The sequence below is a fragment of the Carassius auratus genome, unplaced genomic scaffold (genome assembly GCF_003368295.1).
Source record: "Carassius auratus strain Wakin unplaced genomic scaffold, ASM336829v1 scaf_tig00017067, whole genome shotgun sequence".
Lineage (NCBI taxonomy): Eukaryota > Metazoa > Chordata > Actinopteri > Cypriniformes > Cyprinidae > Carassius > Carassius auratus.
Window position 1 is genome coordinate 82,996 of NW_020524736.1, and position 24,815 is coordinate 107,810.

General features: G+C 38.7%; 1 protein-coding gene and 1 long non-coding RNA gene across 2 annotated transcripts; both read left to right on the plus strand.

The window, feature by feature from the left end:
* Positions 1-218: 218 nt before the first annotated feature.
* On the plus strand, positions 219-16,602 carry LOC113075465 (uncharacterized). The gene is made up of 3 exons (XR_003280942.1): positions 219-320; positions 15,402-15,716; positions 15,849-16,602. It is a non-coding gene; the product is annotated as an uncharacterized LOC113075465 (long non-coding RNA).
* Positions 16,603-18,196: 1,594 nt separating this feature from the next.
* On the plus strand, positions 18,197-21,584 carry LOC113075472 (natural killer cell receptor 2B4-like). Its single transcript, XM_026248191.1, has 7 exons — positions 18,197-18,621; positions 19,483-19,791; positions 20,231-20,497; positions 20,631-20,753; positions 20,851-20,891; positions 21,132-21,257; positions 21,402-21,584. The coding sequence occupies exons 1-7, from the start codon at positions 18,567-18,569 to the stop codon at positions 21,552-21,554; spliced, it is 1,074 nt and encodes a 357-aa protein (XP_026103976.1). The 5' UTR covers positions 18,197-18,566; the 3' UTR covers positions 21,555-21,584.
* Positions 21,585-24,815: the final 3,231 nt, after the last annotated feature.

The following is a 24,815-nucleotide window of genomic DNA, read 5'->3' on the forward strand; positions in this document are numbered from 1 at the left end:
ATCTGTTTTTATAACACTTGAGACAATTCAATTAAATATGCCCAACAAGGCCAAAACTATTTGAGTTTTTATTTTTTTCTTCGTGAATTAGGATCTCCCAAATAGATTTTCTTCATGGTTTACAAGTGTCTTTGTCACCAAGTAAAAGCCATAAGTTGCTGTTTTGCTGTATAACTGCTGGGTAACTTCCTGTATGTCAGACACTTCCCTCTGCTGATTTTGAAGATATAAGCATGAACCAGTGTGATCTAAAATGGCGTTAACTTCTCTTCTTGCGTTGTTCACTGTGATGTTTATCAGTCATCTGAGCTCCAACACAGGTATCAAGTCATTGGATATCATAATATAATTTATATATCATCTTTTTAATGTAGAAAGGGTAAGAAAATATTTAGATTCCTAAAATCTATTTCAGTAAAGTTTTTGTCTTACACATATTAACAAACTGTTTTAATTTCTCTGGAATGGTTTTTACAAAACTTTTTAAAATACTGAAGAAAAGATTTTATGTACCATGTTCATGCATTTTATAACAGCTCAACAACTTTAAAAAAACCTTTCATGTTTAATGATCATTAATAGTAAAAATCAATTAGCAATTTGTGAATGCTACAACATTTACTTTTGGCTTTGCTTCATATTGTTATGCTGTCTGAAATTGGCTGGATTTCATTTTCTCAAAAAAATTCTGTGCTCCCTGATCTTTATAAAAGTTAAGACTTCTCCACGCCATCCCAAAATGCCTCGTTTGAACACGCCCCCACATGTCTACATCACAATGTGGGAAGTTTTGCATAACAATGCCAAATGTGCATGCAAAGAAAGAAGGCGTAGCTACGATTCTCGCTGTTGCCGCTGACGCCATGTTCTGGAGACGCTGTTTCGTTGTGAAAGCGAAAATATTTTGTTTGGCCTTGGAAAAGAGGATACAACTGGAAATCAGTGGTTTAGTTGTATTTACAACACTGCTCCAGAACACTTCAACCCAAATATTTAGATGTGTGCAGCACATTTTATGGAGGACTGTCTCCTGATCCTGAGAGAGAAGACTACAATGCCAGCTCTTTTGACTCACAGTCTGTAAGTACGTTAGGTTTACATGGCGCAATGCATGCGTAAAAACACAGTATACGTACTGTAAGTCATTAAAATACGTAATTATGTTGTCATTGGATGCAACAAATGACTCGTCTGTAATGGGTTTTATTGTTTTTGTCTTGTCTCGCTGGTGTTCTGACCAGGACACACATCAATCAATCAATCACCTTTATTTATATAGTGCTTTAAACAAAATACATTGCGCCAAAGCACTGAACAACATTCATTTGGAAAACAGTGTCTCAATAATGCAAAATGATAGTTAAAGGCAGTTCATCATTGAATTCAGTTATGTCATCTCTGTTCAGTTGAAATAGTGTCTGTTTTAATTTGCAATCAAGTCAATGATATCGCTGTAGATGAAGTGACCCCAACTAAGCAAGCCAGAGGCGACAGCGGCAAGGAACCGAAACTCCATCGGTGACAGAATGGAGAAAAAAACCTTGGGAGAAACCAGGCTCAGTTGGGGGGCCAGTTCTCCTCTGACCAGACGGAACCAGTAGTTCAATTCCAGGCTGCAGCAAAGTCAGATTGTGCAAAGTCTGTTTCCTGTGGTCTTGTCCTGGTGCTCCTCTGAGACAAGGTCTTTACAGGGGATCTGTATCTGGGGCTCTAGTTGTCCTGGCCTCCGCTGTCTTTCAGGGCAGTAGAGGTCCTTTCTAGGTGCTGATCCATCATCTGGTCTGGATACGTACTGGATCCGGGTGACTGCAGTGACCCTCTGATCTGGACACAGACTGGATCTGGTGGCCACGGTGACCTCGGAACAAGAGAGAAACAGACAAATATTAGCGTAGATGCCATTCTTCTAATGATGTAGAAAGTACGGTGTTATGTGAAGTGTTCCGGTTCCAGTTTACCTAATTAATGCAGCCTAAAAATCCTTTAACGGATTTGGATATTAAAAGCATATTAGTATGTTATGTGTATGCCAGGTTAAAGAGATGGGTCTTTAATCTAGATTTAAACTGCAGGAGTGTGTCTGCCTCCCGAACAATGTTAGGTAGGTTATTCCAGAGTTTAGGCGCCAAATAGGAAAAGGATCTGCCGCCCGCAGTTGATTTTGATATTCTAGGTATTATCAAATTGCCTGAGTTTTGAGAACGTAGCGGACGTAGAGGAGTATAATGTAAAAGGAGCTCATTCAAATACTGAGGTGCTAAACCATTCAGGGCTTTATAAGTAATAAGCAATATTTTAAAATCTATACGATGTTTGATAGGGAGCCAGTGCAGTGTGGACAGGACCGGGCTAATATGGTCATATTTCCTGGTTCTAGTAAGAACTCTTGCTGCTGCATTTTGGACTAGCTGTAGTTTGTTTACCAAGCGTGCAGAACAACCACCCAATAAAGCATTACAATAGTCTAACCTTGAAGTCATAAATGCATGGATTAACATTTCTGCATTTGACATTGAGAGCATAGGCCGTAATTTAGATATATTTTTGAGATGGAAAAATGCAGTTTTACAAATGCTAGAAACGTGGCTTTCTAAGGAAAGATTGTGATCAAGTAGCACACCTAGGTTCCTAACTGATGACGAAGAATTGACAGAGCAACCATCAAGTCTTAGACAGTGTTCTAGGTTATTACAAGTAGAGTTTTTAGGCCCTATGATTAACACCTCTGTTTTTTCTGAATTTAGCAGTAAGAAATTACTCGTCATCCAATTTTTTATATCGACTATGCATTAGTCATTAGGCTGCGAGGAAATATAGAGCTGCGTATCATCAGCATAACAGTGAAAGCTAACACCATGTTTCCTGATGATATCTCCCAAGGGTAACATATAAAGCGTGAAGAGTAGCGGCCCTAGAACTGAGCCTTGAGGTACTCCATACTGCACTTGTGATCGATATGATACATCTTCATTCACTGCTACGAACTGATGGCGGTCATATAAGTACGATTTAAACCATGCTAATGCACTTCCACTGATGCCAACAAAGCGTTCAAGTCTATGCAAAAGAATGTTGTGGTCAATTGTGTCAAACGCAGCACTAAGATCCAATAAAACTAATAGAGAGATACACCCACGATCAGATGATAAGAGCAGATCATTTGTAACTCTAAGGAGAGCAGTTTCAGTACTATGATACGGTCTAAATCCTGACTGGAAATCCTCACATATACCATTTTTCTCTAAGAAGGAATATAATTGTGAGGATACCACCTTTTCTAGTATCTTGGACAGAAAAGGGAGATTCGAGATTGGTCTATAATTAACTAGTTCTCTGGGGTCAAGTTGTGGCTTTTTTATGAGAGGCTTAATAACAGCCAGTTTGAAGGTTTTGGGGACATATCCTAATGACAATGAGGAATTAATAATAGTCAGAAGAGGACCTATGACTTCTGGAAGCACCTCTTTTAAGAGCTTAGATGGTATAGGGTCTAACATACATGTTGTAAGTTTAGATGATTTAACAAGTTTATACAATTCTTCCTCTCCTATAGTAGAGAATGAGTGGAACTGTTCCTCAGGGGGTCTATAGTGCACTGTCTGATGCGAAACTGTAGCTGACGGCTGAATGGTTGCAATTTTATCTCTAATAGTATCGATTTTAGAAGTAAAGTAGTTCATAAAGTCATTACTGCTGTGGTGTTGGGAAATGTCAACACTTGTTGAGGCTTTATTTTTCGTTAATTTAGCCACTGTATTGAATAAATACCTGGGGTTATGTTTGTTTTCTTCTAAAAGAGAAGAAAAGTAATCAGATCTAGCAGTTTTTAATGCTTTTCTGTAGGATATGCTACTTTCCCGCCAAGCAATACGAAATACCTCTAGTTTTGTTTTCCTCCAGCTGCGCTCCATTTTTCGGGCTGCTCTCTTTAGGGTGCGAGTATGCTCATTATACCATGGTGTCAAACTGTTTTCCTTAACCTCATCAAGTCATTACAGTGGCGTAACATTTTCGTCACACACTTGAGGCATTCAGCCAATCACGAAGCACTGGATAACTGGCTAATCAGAGCACACCTTGCTTTTCAGACCGATGAGCTTTGTAAAAAAATTACACGTTTGAGAAAGGCTGGGCATAGAGGAGGAAAAAATAATCAACATTATATGGAAAATAAACAAAAATATAAAAATATTTAATTACATCAAATACACAAAATAATGTTCTTTTTAGCAACATTATATAACCCATTTAAATGGAAGCATGCTAATATTCAAACATGAAAAGTCATAATTCATATAAATGAATCAAAATCAACAAAATATAGCTTGCATTAAAGGTATCCACAATACAAACAACTAATTTAAAGCTAATTACCTTTGCTTAGCACCTTGGCAAAAAGCAGGAGTGGTAATCCATCTAACTGGCATGTGTATTGTGCATCTAATTAATTTTTAAAACAAAGACTAAATTGACTTTTGCTAGTTTAGAAATCTTGAATAACAAATTAACTTCAATGAAATTCTTTCAGGACCACTATCGTGAAAGATGATTGACAATTTGGATTGACAGAATGGTTCTGTTCTGGGCAATAACTCCCTGCGCATCCATGCAGCTTAGAATGGATAAGAGCAGGGAGAGCAGTCAAAATCAGGAAAGAGTACAGAACCAACATAAATCTATTGCAGATATCAATAATTTTTAATACATTAATGTAAACATTTTAGAAAGTAGCCTGAATCAAAAAAGAATCAGAAGGCCAAATTCTGACTGGATAAGAGGAGAAGTAGGGGATGGAGGAGGGTCATTAGCTATTGAGCAATGCAATAGTTGCTGATAATATTAAAATACTTTATATAAAATAGAAAAACAGAAAACTGTCATATTCCCATAGGCAGACTTGAATCAGCTGAGAGTCAGTTGATGCAAGCTTAACTAATGTGACCTGCCAGAACTAATGCTACGATTGATTGCTACACAACATTGCACATTTACTTGATCAAAGAAACATATTTATACTAGAGAGAATACATATTAATACATATTAACTATCTGGTCAACCTGGATGGATGAGGAGATCATCTTTAGAAGCTCCTAATTCAATGATAATTTGCAGATGAGATCCCAAAATTTGATGACTTCGAATGGCTAAAAGATAGTTTACATATTGTAGTCTCATATGATTTTAAAACAGTAAAGATTCATGCCTTCTATAAGGAAAGAGTGGATTTTAATACTTAAAACTACTTTCTAACACTTCAGAACATACAGGAGACAGACCCCTTACGAAAGGAAAATATATTTACCAATATATTTCTTAAAATATATTGTGATATATTGTAATATATTATTTTCCCTTTTTATTTTCTAATATTTTATATATTTGAATACATTTAATAATATATTGATGATACATATATTACATAATATATTGTAAAATTTACAAATGATTGCCGCTTTCAATATATTGCAATATATTGGAAAAAATAAATATATATAAGAATATATGCCTAATATATTACATGATATTTTCCAATATACTGCAATATATTTTTGTTTCATAAGGGACAGTGGACTCTACACTGCTAGAGCAAGTGGAGACTCAGATAGCATCATTGGACAATACAATGTGACTGTTGGTAAATCACATTTGGAAGTCAAAACCTACTGTATGTAACAGCACATTTTGTTGTGTACAAAATTTTTTAGTGTTAAGATTAGCACATACCAAGGCTTTAATCCATGGACTAAAAACAGCCCTGCGAAATAGCGTAAAAGTTGGCACATTCAGCAGTAAAATTTGATGAAAATTTTATTTCAGCTGCATAAAGATGTTAATACACACAATTTTCCACCGAAGTTATTAGCCTTGTCCAAACACCCACACTTGTGGTCTTTGCACTTGACTACTTCTGTAATGTAGTTCCTATATTTGGCCCACGTGTTCAAGTGAGGATGAGCTGAGTGTTTACACAGCTTTATTTTTTTTATTTTTTTTTTTCTGTCATGAAAAGATTTGGACAGTCTTGGACACTTACTTCCTGTCTCACGCACATGCTCATATTTGGACAAGGCAAATCTACTCTCCTATCTGGTTTAATTGTTGGACAAAATGGTAGATTCGGCATTATGATTGGTCAGATCATCTGTCAATCAGAAAGAGCTTTATTGTCAAGTATGCTTGCGCATACAAGGAATTTGTTTTAGTGACATAAGCTTCCAGTACACAGAGACAACAACACACACACACACACACACACACACACAAAATAAAAAATAAAATAAAATAAAAATAGGTGTATAAACAATTGTGCTATAAATGATAATGGAATAGGATTGAGTAAGATGCAGGGATGTACTAGAATGGAGGGGTAACAAATAAATATAAGGGTATTGCACATTTTTATTGCATAAGTATAAGTGGGGAACATTTAACTGTTCATGAGGTAGATTGCCTGGGGGAAGAAACTGTTCTTGTGCCTGACTGTTCTGGGATTTGGGCCGGCCAGATGGCAAAAGTGCTCGTTTTCACTCAATATCCTGTTAATCTTGAGTACCTATAGAGTAGTACTGCATCCTTCATAACTCCAAAAAGTCTTTAGTTTTATTATATTCATAAGAGAAAGATAGTCTGTACCGATTTTTCCCGGAAAAACACGACCGGCTGGAGGCGTGACGTGTGGGCGGAGCTAAAGAATCACGAGCGCCAGTAGGCTTTTGCGTTGAGAGCGTTGACTTTACCGTGAGGAAAAAAACATCATCCAAACAGCGGGGCTCGAACCCGAGTTTCCAGCATGGGAGGCGGACGCACTAACAAGGAGGCAGAGCAGTTTTAAGCAGTTTTACTCACCGCCTGCGGTTCCAACACACGATCGTGACCCTTTTTCGTTGGGATTGCATCATCCTTAAGAAATAAACGATACGCAAATCGTCAAACTGGGTCTTGTTTGTAAAACAAGCATCTTCGAAATGCAGGGAACAAACAAAAACACTTGCACAACTCCGTTAATGCTCTGTAAAAATAAACTCCATCCACTGGTCCCTTAATGCTGTTTTTTTTTTGGTAATCTGTGCAGGGTTGTCTTGCCCTGGCAACCAGAAACACACTTCTTTTGTGACTTTTCGTGATGCTCTCGCTCTGATCAGTGAATGAATGTCTGTGCTCAGCCCCTCAGTGCTCTGCTATACGGGAGCGCGCGCTCTTCCGGCAGAAGTGCCCTTAGGACCCATATAAGGAGATTCCGCTCCATCTAACGTCACACAGAGCCATACTCTAAAAAAACTTTTACGAAACTTGTGACAAACCGGAAGGAGTATTTTGGGAACAAAAATAATCCGTCAAACGTACAACTTCATTTTTGAAACTTTGTCCATGTTTAGCATGGGAATCCAACTCTTTAACAGTGTAAAAAACTCAGTATGCATGAAATAGCATTTCACCCCCCCTTTAAGACTGCACCAGACAGCCAGCTGCTCAACCTCTTGTCTGTAAGCAGACTCATCACCATCCTGGATGAGGCTGATGACTGTAGTGTCGTCTGCAAACTTCAGGAGCTTGACAGAGGGGTCTTTAGACGTGGAGTCGTTGGTGTACAGGGAGAAGAGCAGAGGGGAGAGAACAAATCCCTGAGGGGCATCAGTGTTGGTGGAGCAGCTGTTTGACATGGATTTCCCCAGTCTCATTAACTGTTACCTATCTGTCAGAAAACTGGTGATCACTATCTTCTTCCTGCCTCTCTGTATTAATGCTCATGGGTAGCCTAATGGGTTCCACTCAGATCTTAATAGTAAATATTTTACTGTTAAATGTCAACAAAATTTAAGAAGACATTTTCACCCAATGTTTAGATCTGTTGTGGTATTTATGCAAATTAGCACATATTTAATTAGATTATGCACCATTTGTCCATGTTAACAAACAATTAAAAAAACCTGTAATACATTTTTTGTTTGTCTTGATATAAGTAATCAACTCATTTTCATGGTGATATCTAAAGGTAAAAAATGTTACCCTATTCACGTGAGAAAAAGAATGAATAGGCTATATTTGGGTCATTTTTGAAACTTTCCCCTAATGGGATTCTTCTGGGCTTTTTTTTCTTACTTAGGACATATTGATACAAAATCAGTTTGCTTCTGTTGCAATTTGTTCAACCTTTTTTCCTAAATTGACTAGACTATTAGTGATAAATGAAATATGACTTCAATACTTAAACAGTGAACACTTATATAACATGACCTGTGTATTAACGTACAGTGCACGTAACATGGCTTTTAGGAAGTCAACACTTAAAATTGCTCATTCTTTTATGTAACCCTATCTCATCGCGCTACTGTCACGCTGTCAGTCTCTGTTTTCCTGGGTGTTCCCTACTGAGCTCACTTCTCCTTAGGCACTTCACCATAGGCACTATAATTCATCTAGTCTGGTCCTGTCTTCACAGTAATTGCACTCCAATTAATCGCAGAGGTGCAGACAATCCTTTGTCGTTAGTCTCCTTATAAATAGCTGTCCTTCTCTGTTGTGTGTATGGAGTCCTTAACCTTTGTGTATCTATGTTCTCGTCTCCCAAGACTTCCCCTTACCTTCTCATTCTTCTGAGTTCCCGTACCGTTTCATCCGGTTCCTTCTTTGTTTTGTTTTGTTTGTCTCCTTGGACTGTTTATTTTGTATTCCCTTTTTATGCAATAAATACCAGCAATTGGATCTTACCCTTTCCTTGTGTTTCCTAAACACACATCGTCACAGAAGGACACCATCACCAAAGATCCAGCAGTATGTCTGCTACCATTTCCTCCCCAGCCAGCAAGCAGGAGAAAAATGGCTTTGAGGGCTCTCGCCTAGTGGTGTTCCTGGGGACCAGGGGAGGTTGCTCCGGAGCAAATAGTCAAGAGGAGGTCCCGCAGCGATCTCCACTGTGGGCTCCCGTTGAACCGGGGTTAGGTTGGGAGCCGCCATTTCCCCATTATGCCCAGAGAGGAGAGAGGAGACACAAATCGGCCAAGCCAGCGCCACTGTACCAGATGGCCGCCAGTCCGGTGCGGCTGCACAAAATGGCCGCCAACTCAGCACCATGAGGCAAAATGGCAGCCATCCCAGCGCCAAAGCACAGAGTGGCAACCAGTCCAGCGCCACAGTACAGGATGGCCGACAGCTCAGCGCCAACACACAAGATGGCCGCCAGTCCAGCGCCACAACACAAGATGGCTGCCAACCCAACTCCAAGGGGCAAGATGTCAGAGGTTAGTCAGGGTTAGTCATCGTCGACCTTCCAGAGTCAGGGTTAGTTACCGTTGACCCTCCAGAGTCAGGGCTAGTTCATGTTGACCTTCCTTAGTCGAGTCATGTTCCAGTTGTTCCTCCTGAATCAAGTCAGATTCCTATTGACCTTCCCGAGTCAAGTCAGGTGCCCGTTGACTTTCCCGAGTTGAGTCAGTTTCCGGTTGACCCTCCAGAGTCGAGTCGGGTCTTCATGGAACCTCCAGAGTCAGGGTTAGTCACCGTTGACCCTCCAGATTCAGGGTTAATTACCGTTGACCCTCCAGAGTCAGGGCTAGTTCCTGTTGACCTTCCAGAGTCGAGTCAGGTTCCAGTGAACTCTCCAGAGTCGAGTCAGGTTCCAGTGAACTCTCCAGAGTCGAGTCAGGTTCCAGTGAACTCTCCAGAGTCGAGTCAGGTTCCAGTGAACTCTCCAGAGTCGAGTCAGGTTCCAGTGAACTCTCCAGAGTCGAGTCAGGTTCCAGTGAACTCTCCAGAGTCGAGTCAGGTTCCAGTGCACTCTCCAGAGTCGAGTCAGGTTCCAGTGCACTCTCCAGAGTCGAATCAGGTTCCAGTGAACTCTCCAGAGTCGAGTCAAGTTCCAGTGAACTCTCCAGAGTCGAGTCAGGTTCCAGTGAACTCTCCAGAGTGGAGTCAGGTTCCAGCGAACTCTCCAGAGTCAGGGCTAGTCACTGATGACCTTCCAGAGTCAGGACTAGGTACCATGGACTTTCCAGAGACAAGGCTAGTCACCGGTGATCTTCGAGGACTGAGTCAAGTCACTGGTGATCTTCGTCCTCCCGTTGGGTCGACCACAAGGACGTGGTGGTCTTCCGCTCCGCCCTGGGGGAATCCGGCATCGGCCGCGGGGTCATGGTGGTCTTCCGCTCCGCCCTGGGGGACTCCGGCCTCGACCTCGAGGAGGTGGTGGTCTTCCTCTCCGCCCTGGGGGGGTTTCTGCCATGACCACATGGTGGTGTAGGTCAACTGCTCCGCCCGGGGGGGGGGGGGGGGGGGGCATCATGTGATGTCCTTTATGGACCCATGTTTTTGTGTTTTTGTTTTCTTTTGCTTTCTGTCTATCTCCTTCTTTGGACCTGGCCCTCCGTCCCTCCCCCTGATCCTCCGCCGCTCCACCACCCTCCTGGACTCCTTGTTTCGTGTTACACTTCTCTTGTCTCTGTTTTTCCATTCTATCTGATTCTCCTGTCTCTGTCCTTCCATTTTACCTGATTGTCCTGTCTTTGTCTTCCCATTCCACCTGGTTGTTTGTCTCTGTTTTCCCATTCCACCTGGTTGTTTGTCTCGGTTTCCCCATTCTACCTGGTTCTCTTGTCTATGTGTTCCATTCTATCTGGTTCTCCTGTCTTTGTATACTATGTTTTCTGACCCTCCGTCCCTCCCCCTAGTCCGCCGCCGCTCCACCTCCCTCCTAACTTCTTTATCTGTTGGGTTTTTCCTGGGTTTCAGGTGGAGCATCTGGCAGCTGCTCCGTAGGGGAGGGGGTAATGTCATGCTGTCAGTCTCTGTTTTGCTGGGTGTTCCCTAGTGAACTCACTTCTCCTTAGGCACTTCACCATAGGCACTATAATTCCTCTAGTTTGGTCCTGTCTTCACAGTAATTGCACTCCAATTAATCGCACAGGTGAAGACAATCCTTTGTCGTTAGTCTCCTTATAAATAGCTGTTCTTCTCTGCTGTGTGTATGGAGTCCTTACCCTTTGTGTATATATGTTCTCGTCTCCCGAGACTTCCCCTTACCTTCTCGTTCTTCCGAGTTCCCGTACCGTTTCATCCAGTTCCTTCTTTGTTTTGTTTTGTTTGTCTCCTTGGACTGTTTATTTTGTATTCCCTTTTTGTGCCATAAATACCAGCAATTGGATCTTACCCTCTCCTTGTGTTTCCTAAACACACATCGTCACAGCTACAGGCTGCAGTGATGACCTCCTAAACAATTGTCTTCTTTAAGCACCCAACGTTACATGTACTCTGAGAGCCTTATCTTACCTACTAAAATATCTCTGCAATATTGCTACTCTCTGTTATTAGTTATAACTAACATTAACCCTTAAACACAGGGGTCGTCAAGTTCGGTCCTGGAGGGCCCGTGTTCTTCAGAGTTTAGCTCCGACCTCATGACCACCTGGAACAAATTTGATGACCTCTGCTTAAACGTCAGATTAAAAAAAAATTATTTACCTGAGACGAGGTGTGAGCGCTTGGCTGCTGATCCGCCATTTCGGCGCCAGTGGTTTTAAACTTTGGTGGGGCGCATGCGCACTTTGTTGAATCGATTAATCTTCCCTCGGATAGTAATGCCTGTGACCTTGATGACGTATTTTTGATTTCGTTTTGCACACTGCACTTCGTGGTCGTAATTCTCATGTCGTGTGTGTAACAGAGCTATTGTGAAAACAAGCGCCGTGTCTGTAAACTGTCACAGTCATACATTTTAGAGTTGTACTCTAAAAATCACACAAAAACACGTATCTGTAAACTGTTGTGGCTGTAGATTTTGGAATCCAACTCTGACAAAAAACAGAATTACGTACAATAGTTTTAAATTACGCACGAGTATATTAAAATTACACACAAATGTTTTGAATTACGTTCAATTATTTTTGACAGTGATTTTATTCCATAGTATATAACATTGATGTAAGTAATCACCTTGATTTAGGCCAACCTATTCTGAATTTACAAAATGCATTCGCATGCAAATTTGCTTTATGTCTTTGCCCGGTACTGAAATCAGGCACGTTTAAATGTCAGGAAACACGATTCATGGCTGTATATCAATATCCATAGACCACTGGGTCTTTGGTAAGTTCTAAGGAACACTATTAACATTTGGTTAAATCACATTTTTGCAGCTTCCCAATCAAAACGAGACATGCAACAGGCTCTTTTGCCACATTGGTGGGAACGTGACATCAATGCATAATGTAGTTTCATAACAAGGTTCGGGAGGAGTACGTCAGATACTTATCCTAATTAGCACAGGTGGAGCCACTTAAGATAATCAACCTTAGGGTATAAATACAGCTGAATTAGCCTACCTGTCTCCATTGATGGTCTATCAGCATCCCGGTTCGCTCTGTCTGTCATCTTATCACACTTCTCGCCAAGCCACACGTCGCGGCCAATATACCGTGCAAAGCCTGAGCTCGCCTCGCTTGACACCACGATTGATCCGACCAAGACCGGTCTCTCCTCGAGCGCTTGAATCGCAGCAGCAGCAGGCATTCAACCAGCCCCCACCTCAGTTCTTCTTACTACAGCAAGCCTCTCCCACTTCCCACCGCGGCTCCTTTCACCGCGGCCTTTTCGGCTGAGGCTCAGTTCAAGGCTGCCTCCTCTAGCGGCGCAGACCGTGTGTCATAAATCAATACATTTTCAGGTGAAGACCCTAAATAGAGGTTCGCGGCTAGAAAGTAGTGTGGGAGCTGCGTGGAGTTCCGATCACATGCGTATGCGGAAATTTCAGATCCGATTTGAGCCTCGGATGCATTCAAATATTTGAACTTCTGCGACTAGACCATGTGCGAACGCCCGACCGGATGTGATGTATTCTAATCAAATCTATCGGTGCGAGGTCAGAATTACCAATATTTTGTTAACTTTAACATTATTCTTCAAACACAATTTATGTAAAATGGTGGTTTATAATAATTATGGGAGAAATAATTATTAAACCATTATTTACATGATTGGCCCCATAAAACCTACTGTTTTTATTTTGGGGGTCATCTGATTTGTGAAGATGTATTCATACATTATATTCATTAAAATTATTAATTTTACCATGGTGTACATGCCAAGGTAACAGTTGCTGCACGACCAGTTTGAAAGTTCTGCACGACTGCCGCTAGAGGGAGAAATGCGACAATCGTGTCCAAATGTCGTGTGCCGTGGAAAGGTGGCTTAAAGTTTGTTAAATGAGGATATGACGTAGTTCTGTCGGATGACAATGCCATTTTTACAACGGAGCCAAGGCATTCTTTCCAGAGTTGTCATCCACACTGAAATGTCCAAAGATATTATCTGCCTTAACGTGCATGTTTAAACCTTACTGAGGTTATACAGACATAAGTTTCATGTAATTATTCTGGCAGGACCAATTTATTTAGGGAGATATTTCACCATTTACTGGCATGATCACTTAGAATTTATCTAATACACAACTACCCTCATTTTGCCGCAGGACAGCAAGTGTGAGTAAAATTCTGTTGTCTTTCTAGATTTGTAATATGAAAAGCATGCAAGTAAATATCTTTAGAAACTGCTTGGAAGTGAACAGCACATAACTGCAATTAATGTTATTGCCATAATCATGTCTATTGGTATGTTTTACAGGACTAAATGATATTCATAGTTTTCAAAAGCCTCTGTTTCCACAGGCTATTCTACAACGTGAAACCAGTGTTCCAAATGTATCCATTTTGGAGGCTGTTTAAAAAGGCCGGAAGGCCAAAACAAGAGGAATGATGCTTTTCCAACAGGAACGTTCTAATGTGGACAAGGTTTAAGGAATTGTCAAATTAGGCAACCAGTTGCTAAGCTGGCAACACAGTAGGCTACGCATTAAATTTTTAGGTTGTCCCATCAAATGCTACTAACCTGTCTACTCTTCCCACATCCAAGGAGGGGGAATTCGTGGCTTAGTGGTTGGAGAGTTTGACCCCTTACTCTAGGGTTGTGGTTTGTGGGTTCGAATCTCAGGCCGGCAATACCATGACTGAGGTGTCCTTGAGCAAGGTACTGAACCCCCAACTACTCGCCGGGGGCCGCAGCATGGGTGGTTGCCCACTGCTCCGGGTGTGTGTTCACGGTGTGTGTGTGTTCACTGCTGTGTGTGTGCACTTTGGATGGGTTAAATGCAGAGCACAAATTATGAGTATGGATCACCATACTTGGCTGAATGCCATGTCTCTTTCAACAACTACAGCATCCGAAGCAAGCACAGCGTGCAAAGCAGCTATCTCTCCTCCTCTTCTCATGCTCCCCTTTACTTCTCTGTTTTCCGTATCTCCCCACTGCCGCAGCAGTGTCTGCTCCCACAGGAGCCTTTCCTGTATTTCCCCACTGCCACAGCAGTGTCTGCACCTGCAGGAGCCTTTCTGTATCTCCTCACTGCCGCAGCAGTGTCTGCTCCCACAGGAGCCTTTCCTGTATTTCCCCACTGCCACAGCAGTGTCTGCACCTGCAGGAGCCTTTCTGTATCTCCTCACTGCCTCAGCAGTGTCTGCTCCCACAGGAGCCTTTTCTGTATCTCCCCACTGCCACATCAGCACCTGAAAAAATAAAATAAATAAATAAATGCCTTGAATATGCACATCAAAGGTTGCAATTTTTCAGATTTTCATTACGTTAAGCCATTTCACTGAAATAAACTGTTCAGCTTTCCCAAATAGGTGACGTGAATTCCAACAAGGGTTCATGATCCGCTTCGATGCCACACATTCTCAGTTGCATTAGCCATGGAGTGGCTACTTGGATAATTCCGGGGTCAGAACTCCTAATCGATCTTTCAGCTCTGCATAACTTAACATTTTCAAACATAATCACCTGAAAAAAAAAACATTTTTCATCATTCCATGTTGAATGGAATGACAGTTTACTTGTCTTGTTCAGTTAAATTCAGGGTGTACTCACACTGCCAGTTTGAACCGTGCCCGAGTGCGTTTGACCACCAAAGCGCGGTTCGTTTGACTAGTGTGAGTGCTCCAAATCGTGCCCGGGCGCGGCTCGATTAGCCGGCCCTGGCCCGCTTGGAAGAGGTGGGCCAGGGCATGGTTCAGTTGGACTCAGGCGTGGTTCGCAAAGGGTCGCTTTGGTCTACGGGAGAGGTGCAAAACGCATAAAAACTAAAAACTGCAAAGTCCTTGCTGCACTTCAGCTGGTACCTTGCAAACATCCTCATACGAGCAGCACAATTACGTGAACATTTTCGCGCCACTAAGCGACACATCTGTTTAACAACAGGCTGTGTTACACTTATAAAGTGTAATTCTTTACAACTTTGCACATTTATTTATTAAAAAAATTATAAACTACATTTACTAAATCTTAATTGTAGAGGCTCTTAATTAAACTCAGCAATAATTTTTACTGTCATAACTAATTGTGTTTTTTCTCCCGACAGTATCCAGTGACACAATCCAACCAACACCAATAACTGTTCAGAAAGGACATTCTGTTCATCTTACTATACAAAAACGTGCAGATGAGATCCCACAATCTGATGATTTGGAATGGCTAAAAGACAGTTTACTTATTGTAGTCTCATATAATTTTAAAACAGTAAAGATTCACCCTTCCTATAAGGAGAGAGTGGATTTTAATAATGGAAACTACTCTCTAACACTTAAGAACATACAGAAGGAAGACAGTGGACTCTACACTGCTAGAGCAAGTGGAGAATCAGATATCATCATTGGGCAATACAATGTGACTGTTGGTAAGTAAAGTTATCTACTCAAAAATCAGAAAGTATTTTAAGTACCACTTCAACTCATAGATTAGCACAATTTTGTAGTGTCCAGTTTAGCACATTCTGAGCAGTTTATTAAAGTCAATGCTTACATTTCAGATACAAGAAGTCATGGAACCACCGGATCTGTTTCTCTCACTTGGTTCATATTCCTTGTCCTTTTGGGGGCATTAATTTGAGGCAACTACTGTACTGGAGCTACAGACAAAAAATAAAAAATAAAACTATTTTTTTTTCTTTACAGTTATCATTAAACTTCTTCATTGCATGCACACCCTTATGAAAAAAAAGTTTATTCATGTGTGCTATTAGTATACTTCTTTAAAAAAATAATAACAATAATTTCAATTTTCATAGTCATGAAAATAAAGAAAACTCTTTGAATGAGAAGGTGTGTCCAAACTTTTGGTCTGTACTGTATACTAGTGGTATAGCATGGAACAAATTACCAGTTTCAATAAAGGGAGTAAAAGATTTGAGTTTAAAAGATTGGTAAAAAGATGGCTGTTTGGAGAGGGTAGTAAGTGTGTTTTGTGGTGATTTTATTGTAAATTGTGTCATTTAGGGGTGTGTTTATTGTCAGTTGTGATTAGTATTTTTGATGAATTATCCCTACTATATTGATAAAAATTAGATTTTTATAAATGTGATTAATTATGATTAGGAGATACTGTTGCTCTGTCCATTCTGCATGTACACATAACCTTTATATTAACACCGAGGGCCGCAATGGAAATAAGCCAAGGTCTTTATTGTGTTTTTATCCTCGACAGTTTTTCTAAAGTGTATGGAATACATGTATTTTGTACAGTTTTATAAGCATGTCAAATAAATTTCAATTCAATTCAACAAGATCACTCAAATAACTTTTCACACAGATGTTTTTTTTTTTTTTTTTTTTTTGCTTAAAATACTAATTTAACACTACTTAATACTAATCACTTAGATCATGTTTAATACCAATGACATTTGACAAACTAGGTGAAATTTCAAGTAGCACATTATTGTGTTACAATTAAAATTACAATTACAATTAAAATTAACTCAATATTTACAAGAGACACCATAATTTCCCAATTACTTTTCAAAAACATAGAGTGAAGAAAACATTTCCCTTCAGTTGGTGCACATGCAGGTGTTCATCTAAGCACACAAAAGAGTGCACTATACAGTAGAAAAAAGAAAAGAAAGAAAGAAAAAAAACAGGGTTAACAGGCCCTGACTATGGTACAGGTAATCTTATATTAAATTAATGGATCCTTCAACTCAGTGATATGTGATCAATAGACTGTTGCTTTCTGCTTTACTTTGAATTGTAATAAGTTTAATTTAGTTTTACATTTATTTCAATTAGATTTTTCTTGCATAAAGAGTACTAAAATCAGCATGAAACAGAAGCTGCAATAGTATTTTATTCTCCATTGTCATATCCGAGTGGAACAGCTTCTCGAACAAGAAAAAAAATGTTTCAAAGAATCATCAAAGAAGAGAACAGATGTAGTTGAAGAAAGTTATTTTAAGGGCACAAATATGTATATATATATATATATATATATATATATATATATATATATATATATATATATATATATATATATATATAATAATGATGCACACATTTCATTTATTATAAATTATATAAAAAGCTAAAAATATTATTAAAGTAATATTAAAGAAGACGACATTGACAGAAAATATTAAATGGCAGATGAACAAATAGACTGAATCAAATGAGATTCTTTGCCACAGATGAGAAAAATATGTAGTAATACAAGAAAAAATAACCAGCCACAGTTGTGCATTGACCATTTCTGAGAACAGCCTCATTGTTCTATGACATACTCAAGCTTTTTAAATGCTCCTCTATATAGCAACAGCTTCTGGTAAGTGCTTAGATGTCCTCATTGATGTAGGAAGGATATGTGGGCTTCAAGCAGCTTTCTGATCTTTCTCACCCACATCTCTGTCTATAACCTAACCAGGCCAACATATAAGGCAAAGTTGAAGACAAAAGAAAACTTACTGGCAAAAAACAAAAATAAAAATGGTAGAAAACCAACTCTGAATCTAATTAGTTTACTTTATGAAACATTTTTGCATGCTTAGAAATCATGAGCCTATAAAATTTATGCTCTGTAAAAAGTTTTTATTTGTTATTTTTTTATGCATGTTAAAAATTAAGCATTTAGCATTAGGGCTCAATTAACTATGCTAATGTACTTAAACCGTATGCTGCATAAAGGGCCTCCTATGCTGCTCACTTTGGTTATACCAAATATCCTTAGGTTTTTGTTATTGTTAGTGTTGTGTGAAGAATACATCTATAACTTTCCTTTATCTTTCTAATAAAAATTCTGTTTTATCAATTTAACATTTGTTAATTTAAGATGGCCTTAAAATGTCTTATATTTGATGAAATGAACATCAAATATAAGAGATAAAAAGTTAAGAATTTACTGCTGTCTGAAGACAACCTGATAGGTTGACAAGTGCAAAATCTTTGGTCTGCACACACTTACTTCTAAGGGCTAGTGGTTTGTAAAGTGGTAAGTAACCATAGTAATATCGACCTTCCTTTGCTTTATCTCTGACGGTTTAGTTTTGTAGGTGGCTGCAAGAACAGACTAGAACAGCGAGGGGACAGAACAGACACTCAGTGATGCATTTTAATTTAGTTTTTGTGTTTTGTTTAGAAATTTCCTGTCTAGGTGATTTAAATGAGGTTCACAGAGTGTTTCACAAAAAATGCTCGACTTCCTCTTCTAGACAGTAGGTAGCACATCATAACAACAAGACAGAGACCCTCCGTCTGTTGCAATGGAAATTGGTCAATTTCTTGTGTTCTTCATGAAAGTTCTGATCTCCAGCACAGGTAACAAAGACCATTTACTTTGCTCTGAATAGTAGTTAATGGTTGTTTATATGGTTATGTGCAATACATGAAACTGTTACTATTTTAAGTGATGATATATATTTCCATAACTGGCTATAAGCGTGGTGGGCACAGACTGCTGGAGGGGCATGAGAGAAATTGCATTCCTTGGGGCACATCGATAAGACCAAAAGGGCACTTTAGCACTGACTATTAAAGGGCGAGTAGTGGAGACCCAAGGGGGGAGATGACATTTAGAAATAAACACAACAAATCAGTGTCTGAAATAATTCAGCTAACAGCCTGTCCTGCGGTGTGTTACAGCTTTTATTTTATGTGACATACCTGAGACGTGTTCCTTCTTCCAAAAATGTTTCAATACTGGTACCATTGGCCGCATAATTTCAAAGTTCAAACAGCAGTCATCCCACAATGCTTTGTGGTGGCTGTAAAATAGTGCTTCTACAGTGTAGTTACAATAATATTACTGGACTGTCTGTAAATTTCCCATCATGCAAAAACATGAATACAATGCATTGTTGTAAATGTAAAATTTGTTGTAAAAAGTACATCACTTGCTAACAGTGTGGGACTATGTGATGTCCATTGCAAAAGGAGAAGGCACATTAATCTTTCCACATATTTGTATTGTAAATAATATGAATTATCACCAAAACATTAAAGATCTCTATCTAGTTATCAACTGAATATGAAAATTCTATTTTTGTTGATTGTCACTGTTTGGAATAAAGCTGGTTGTATGGGTAAAAGGTTGTATGTAGCAAAAATATGAACCTGATAAAAAAAAGTCATGATGCATTCTTTAAAATGAACACCTCTTCTTCTTGTTCTTCTCCTCAGCATCCGGACCTGGAAACCATGTGTTCATACAGACAGGGGGCTCTGTTGAACTGGATATAAAAAATAAAACACTGCCAGAGTTTAATAGTTTAGTCTGGGTGAAAGATATGTCAGACAATATAGTCAAATTCATGAGTCAGTCTGGAGATATAAAAGAGCACAGTTCATATAAGAACAGAGTGGAGTTCAATACTGAAACCTTCTCTGTCACACTGAGGAACATGAAGAAGACAGACAGTGGAATCTACATGGCAAAAACAAAAGGAGATCAAGAAATATGTGTTGCTAAACACAACATATCAGTTATAGGTGATTGCATATTGTACTATTTTTTTTTTTTATTTACTATGGCATTTATGGCATTTTCAAATGATAATAGCAATGGAATTGACATTATACAGTAACAGAAACAAGATTATATGAAGGATATTTTTAGCTGTGCATCTGTGCATTGTAAAAAAGTTTATAATGTTTTTTTTTTCAATCAAAGACTATTATTGTTTTATGCAAATGAGAGAAAATACATTTTCAACTCATTTTTAACTCTCTTGATCTATAAAGAGCGTCCAAAATTGTCATATAGAAAGTCACTTATTAAGGCAACATAATAATTTACTGAAATATTTTTTTAACATATTTAATTTCACCTTATTGAATTGCATTGCATATCCAAGTCAGGCTTCACCTTAGCTGCAACATGCACTTTGAAAAGTCTTAACCTATAACCTCTCCATGCAAAATGTTTCAGATCCAGTGGATTTTCCTGTTCTGAAAGAGAACTTCACCATGATAAGTGTTAACGTCTGTATCGTGAACGTCTCATGCAGTGGGCTTGATCATACTGTAAGCGAAAGATACTACAGCAACAATTGCACTCAGGAGGAGGTGACATCATTTGGAATCCAGACTCTAGCACTGTATTGTATAGAGAACATTGTTGTTTGTAACTACAGCAACCCAGTCAGCTGGAAGAATGACACAGTAGAGATTTACCAACTTTGCACAAGTCATGAACGTAAATAACTACTTTTACATCATCCATATTTGTATTCTTAGCAGTTTATTCTTAAATAAAATACTAAAAAGTCTCTTTAACTAGGATATGACTGTTCTGATGATCATTAATGTGAAAGATTTAATTTCAGCAGAGAATCTCAAAGAAATCATCAGTTCCTTTCCTCTCCATTGGCTCTTGGTCATCGCTGGTGTATCAGTGTTGGTTTTCACAGCAGTTACTGTAATATGCTGCTCTTACAAGAAGCGTAAAAAGAGTATGTCTACCTTAATGAAATAGAAATGACTGTAGCCTCAGTATAATTTTTAGTATGCAAGTCACTTTCTAAATCTATTCTATTCTAAATCTCTTAGGTGCTCAACAGATTGATCAGACAGTCTATGCACAAGTTCAGGTAAGCTTCAGATATTTTTTGTATATTCATCATATAAAATGAATACTCTTAATTCAAGAATGAATAAATCCTAAAACATAATTCTCTAGAATTTAGAATATGTGCTTCATTGGAAGTCTTTCAAAATTGTTCAGTAGGAAGGTGGTGTCCACATTGTATTAGCTACTGTATATAGAGTCTAAATGCAAATGTGCATGAAGAGAAGGATTTATATGACTGTTTGTCTGGATTGCTCTGCAGCTGAGGAATGACATGCAAAGACCCCTGGAGATGTTGGAGAAATCAGCGAATCCTCAAACTGTGTATGGATTTACAGGGGAATCCAAACAAACTCACAATATCAGTCTGACAATGCCTACTCCTCAGGTAAGAAAGAGAGGGACACATTTACTTCTATCTTTTATGCAAAACTTTACAAATATAGATAGCTAGAGGTCAAAAGGCCAATATGTAAATATGTTTGTTACAATTGTATATACTTACTATAGACCTATATACATATATTCACAGATAAGGAAACAAGCGCAAAAGGAAAATCACCCCAGCACCACCTACAGTACAATAGGACAAAACCAAAAACCATCATTTGCCTCTGAAACAGATCATACAATTTATTCAGAAGTGTGTAAATCCACGCGGGCCAGACAACCTGTGCATAAATAGCATTTAAATTGTGTATTCGATAGATATCTTAAAATATTTTTTAGGATATTTTAAAGGGATCATATGACTTGCTAAAAAGAACATTATTTTGTGTATTTGGTGTAATGAAATGTGATTATGCGGTTTAAGGTTAAAAAAAAAAAATATATTACTTACCGCATACTGTACATTATTGTTTCTCTTCTATGCCCCACCTTTCTGAAACGTGTAGACTTTTACAAGGCTCATCATTCTGAAAATTAAGGTATGCTCTGATTGGCCAGCTGTCCAGTGCATTGTGATTGACCATATGCCTCAAGCATGTGACAGAAATGTTGCGCCCCTTGCTATACTGTGATGCCACGTGTCCTGGCTCCATGAGACAAAACCATTAAAGCCCATTATAAAATTTGTTGCATCCAGTGGTGGCATAATTATTGATTATAATGATTTATATTCAAGTTTATTTGTATAGACCCTTTATACGATACAAATCATTGCATAGCAACAAGAAAATTACATTTCTACAATTTATTCTGTCTTATTACACTTTGCCTTGCATATGGCACCATGAAAACGACAAATGACAAACAATAACTTCTTTCTTTGTGTGAACATTTTTGAAACGCGTCGATTTTTACAAGGCTCGTCTCTCTGAAAAGCAAGGTGTGCTCTGATTGGCAAGATATCCACTTGAAAGTGCATACAGTGAAAACCGATCTGGCGATCCACAGATTGAAGTTGATGTATTTTCTCAGCGACCAGCACGAATCATCTCTATGCATGACGAAGCAGATATCATGCTCTTTTGGAAGGCCATACAAAGTAGTTTCACTTTCACAATGAAACACACACCTTCTCCATGAAATGGCGCCAGTGGCAGCAAAGAGTGGGGACGTTTTAGAATGAGCCATTTTAGGCAGGCATGGCACTGTTTTAACTTTGATAAAGAATATCTCTTTGAATTTGAGACTTAAGTCTTTGCAACTTTACAGATCTTCTTTATGCATCAATAGCTTGTAACACTACAAAAGAGAAAGGAAAAATTGAAATTGCATCATATTAACAAATAATGGCAAGTATCAGTAGTAATGAGTGTTAAAGCTGCAGTAGGTAACTTTTGTAAAAATATATTTTTTAAATATTTGTTAAACCTGTCATTATGTCCTGACAGTAGAATATGAGACATAATCTGTGAAAAAAATCAAGCTCCTCTGGCTCCTCCCAGTGCTCCTATTGCCATTTGCAGGAATACCATCGCTCCCGGTAAAAAACAACCAATCAGAGCTGCGGTCCGTAACTTTGTTTGTGTTCAAAATGTAGAAAAATGTATATAATAAGCGAGTACACCATGAATCCATTTTCCAAACCGTGTTTTTAGCTTGTCCTGAATCACTAGGGTGCACCTATAATAAGTGTTTATATTCGGACTATTTTAGATTGCTTCGGGGGTACCGCAGAGGAGTAACCCAGTACCTTTGTGATTCTTCATAGACATAAACAGAGAGAAGTAGTTCCGGCTACGATGTTCTTCTGCAAGACGCAAGCAGTTCTGTTTATTAACCGCTAGAGCGTCAAAAGTTACCTACCGCAGCTTTAATATTGGTGATAATTGTTTTGTTGAAGTTGACTTGTTGCCATTAAACAGTTTTTTTGTGTGTGTGTCTGTTTGTTTGTTTTTTAATTAACGGTGTTCAGACTTATTTGTAGATTTTTGCTCTGAAACTGATCATAATATTAATTGTGTTTATACAGTATTATCATTGGAGCATGAGTAAATAAAGGTAAGGTGTCAAAGTTCTCTCTCTTATAGCCATGAAAAACATTTATTTGTCGAATTAAGCAAGAAGAAAACCTTTTTGTGTTTAGCAGAAGAAAAACCTAATACAGGTTTGGAACAACTTGAAGTGATTAAATTATGACAGATTTCATTTTCAGTGAACTATCCCTTTAAGTGTACAGATCCTTACATACAGTTTATTGCCATATTAAAGCCACATGTGTGTACTTTCCAGAATAGTTTTTGTTTTCACCTAAAGCAAATGTTATGAGGGTATACCCATTTCTAATCCTTCTTTCTGATCAGTCTTTGTTTCATTAATGAAGTAGAAAACTCACACATTGTTGAGTAGGAAGTACAGTCTCAACTGACTGAGCATCGGAAAGTTTGGTTCTTTTTTTATTGCTCATACTTCCTCCACAGGGCTAAGTTGAGCTAAAACATTAATCTCAGATTTGTTCTCATTAATTTTCATTCTCATTCATCTCATTGTTATATGCTGTATCAAAAGTTTGTTTTTGCATGTGTAACCCCTCTCTCCCGGGTCCTCAGTGCCACAAGTGGGCCTCAAACCCTGGTCTCAGACATGAGAGGTGGATACACTAACAAGGAGGCTAAATGACTGCAGCCACTAGTGTCAGTCACTAGTGCATCTCTTGAGAACAGGGGAGTGAGGTTTACCTGCACAGCACCTACCCGCTGGCCTCCATTACACATGTACTGTATGCAAAACGTAAACTGCAAAGTTGCTTGATAATGGTGAGATGTAAGTTTTAGTAGTTTTAGCTGAACTCTGTCTGTGGAAAAACATGAGTATTCCTCAGCATGCAGCGCAGATCAGCTCGAAGCATAATGAAGCAGATATCATTCTCTTTTGGAAGGCCAAACAAAGTATTTTCACTTTCACAATGAAACACACAGTGTGACCACAACATGGCGGCGGTGGCAATAACAATACTACAGCAAAATAAAAGGTTCAACCTTGAAACAACGTTGAATTTTATGTGCATCTGGCTGATAGATCAACCATGATTTATCTGTCAATCAGTTGCATTTCCAATCCCTTTTTCTGTGTGCATGCTTAAAATGTGTAAGCACATGGTTGTATAAATAAGATTATTCATGACCGGACAATTTATTCATATCCAAAACGAGACAATATTGACATTGGAGCGTTAAACACTCTCATGTAGTGCATGTTTCATTCATATTCGAAGCTGGATGGCACTCTCACGCAGAAAGTCCAAAATGACTTAACAGAAGTAATAACTTATGACATGCAGGAAATCCCTAATTTGTACAAATGTATCCCACAACTGCTGTAGCTATAAAAGGTAATTTCAGGTAATTTTGAGGTAATAAATATAATATATTAGTAATCCAGTACAAATTGACATAACATTTTATACAGTATAGAAACAATTTTTCCTTATTATGTGTTTGTATTAACAAATCCTAAGATTGCCATTAAGAAAATAAAGAAAAATGGAATATTATATAAT

Coding starts and splice junctions, on each gene's coding strand:
- LOC113075472 (XM_026248191.1), top strand. CDS start 18,567: ATGGAAATTGGTCAATTTCTTGTGTTCTTCATGAAAGTTCTGATCTCC. Junction 19,792..20,230: donor ACACAACATATCAGTTATAG/GTGATTGCATAT, acceptor AAAATGTTTCAG/ATCCAGTGGATTTTCCTGTT. Junction 20,498..20,630: donor ACTTTGCACAAGTCATGAAC/GTAAATAACTAC, acceptor TAATTTCAGCAG/AGAATCTCAAAGAAATCATC.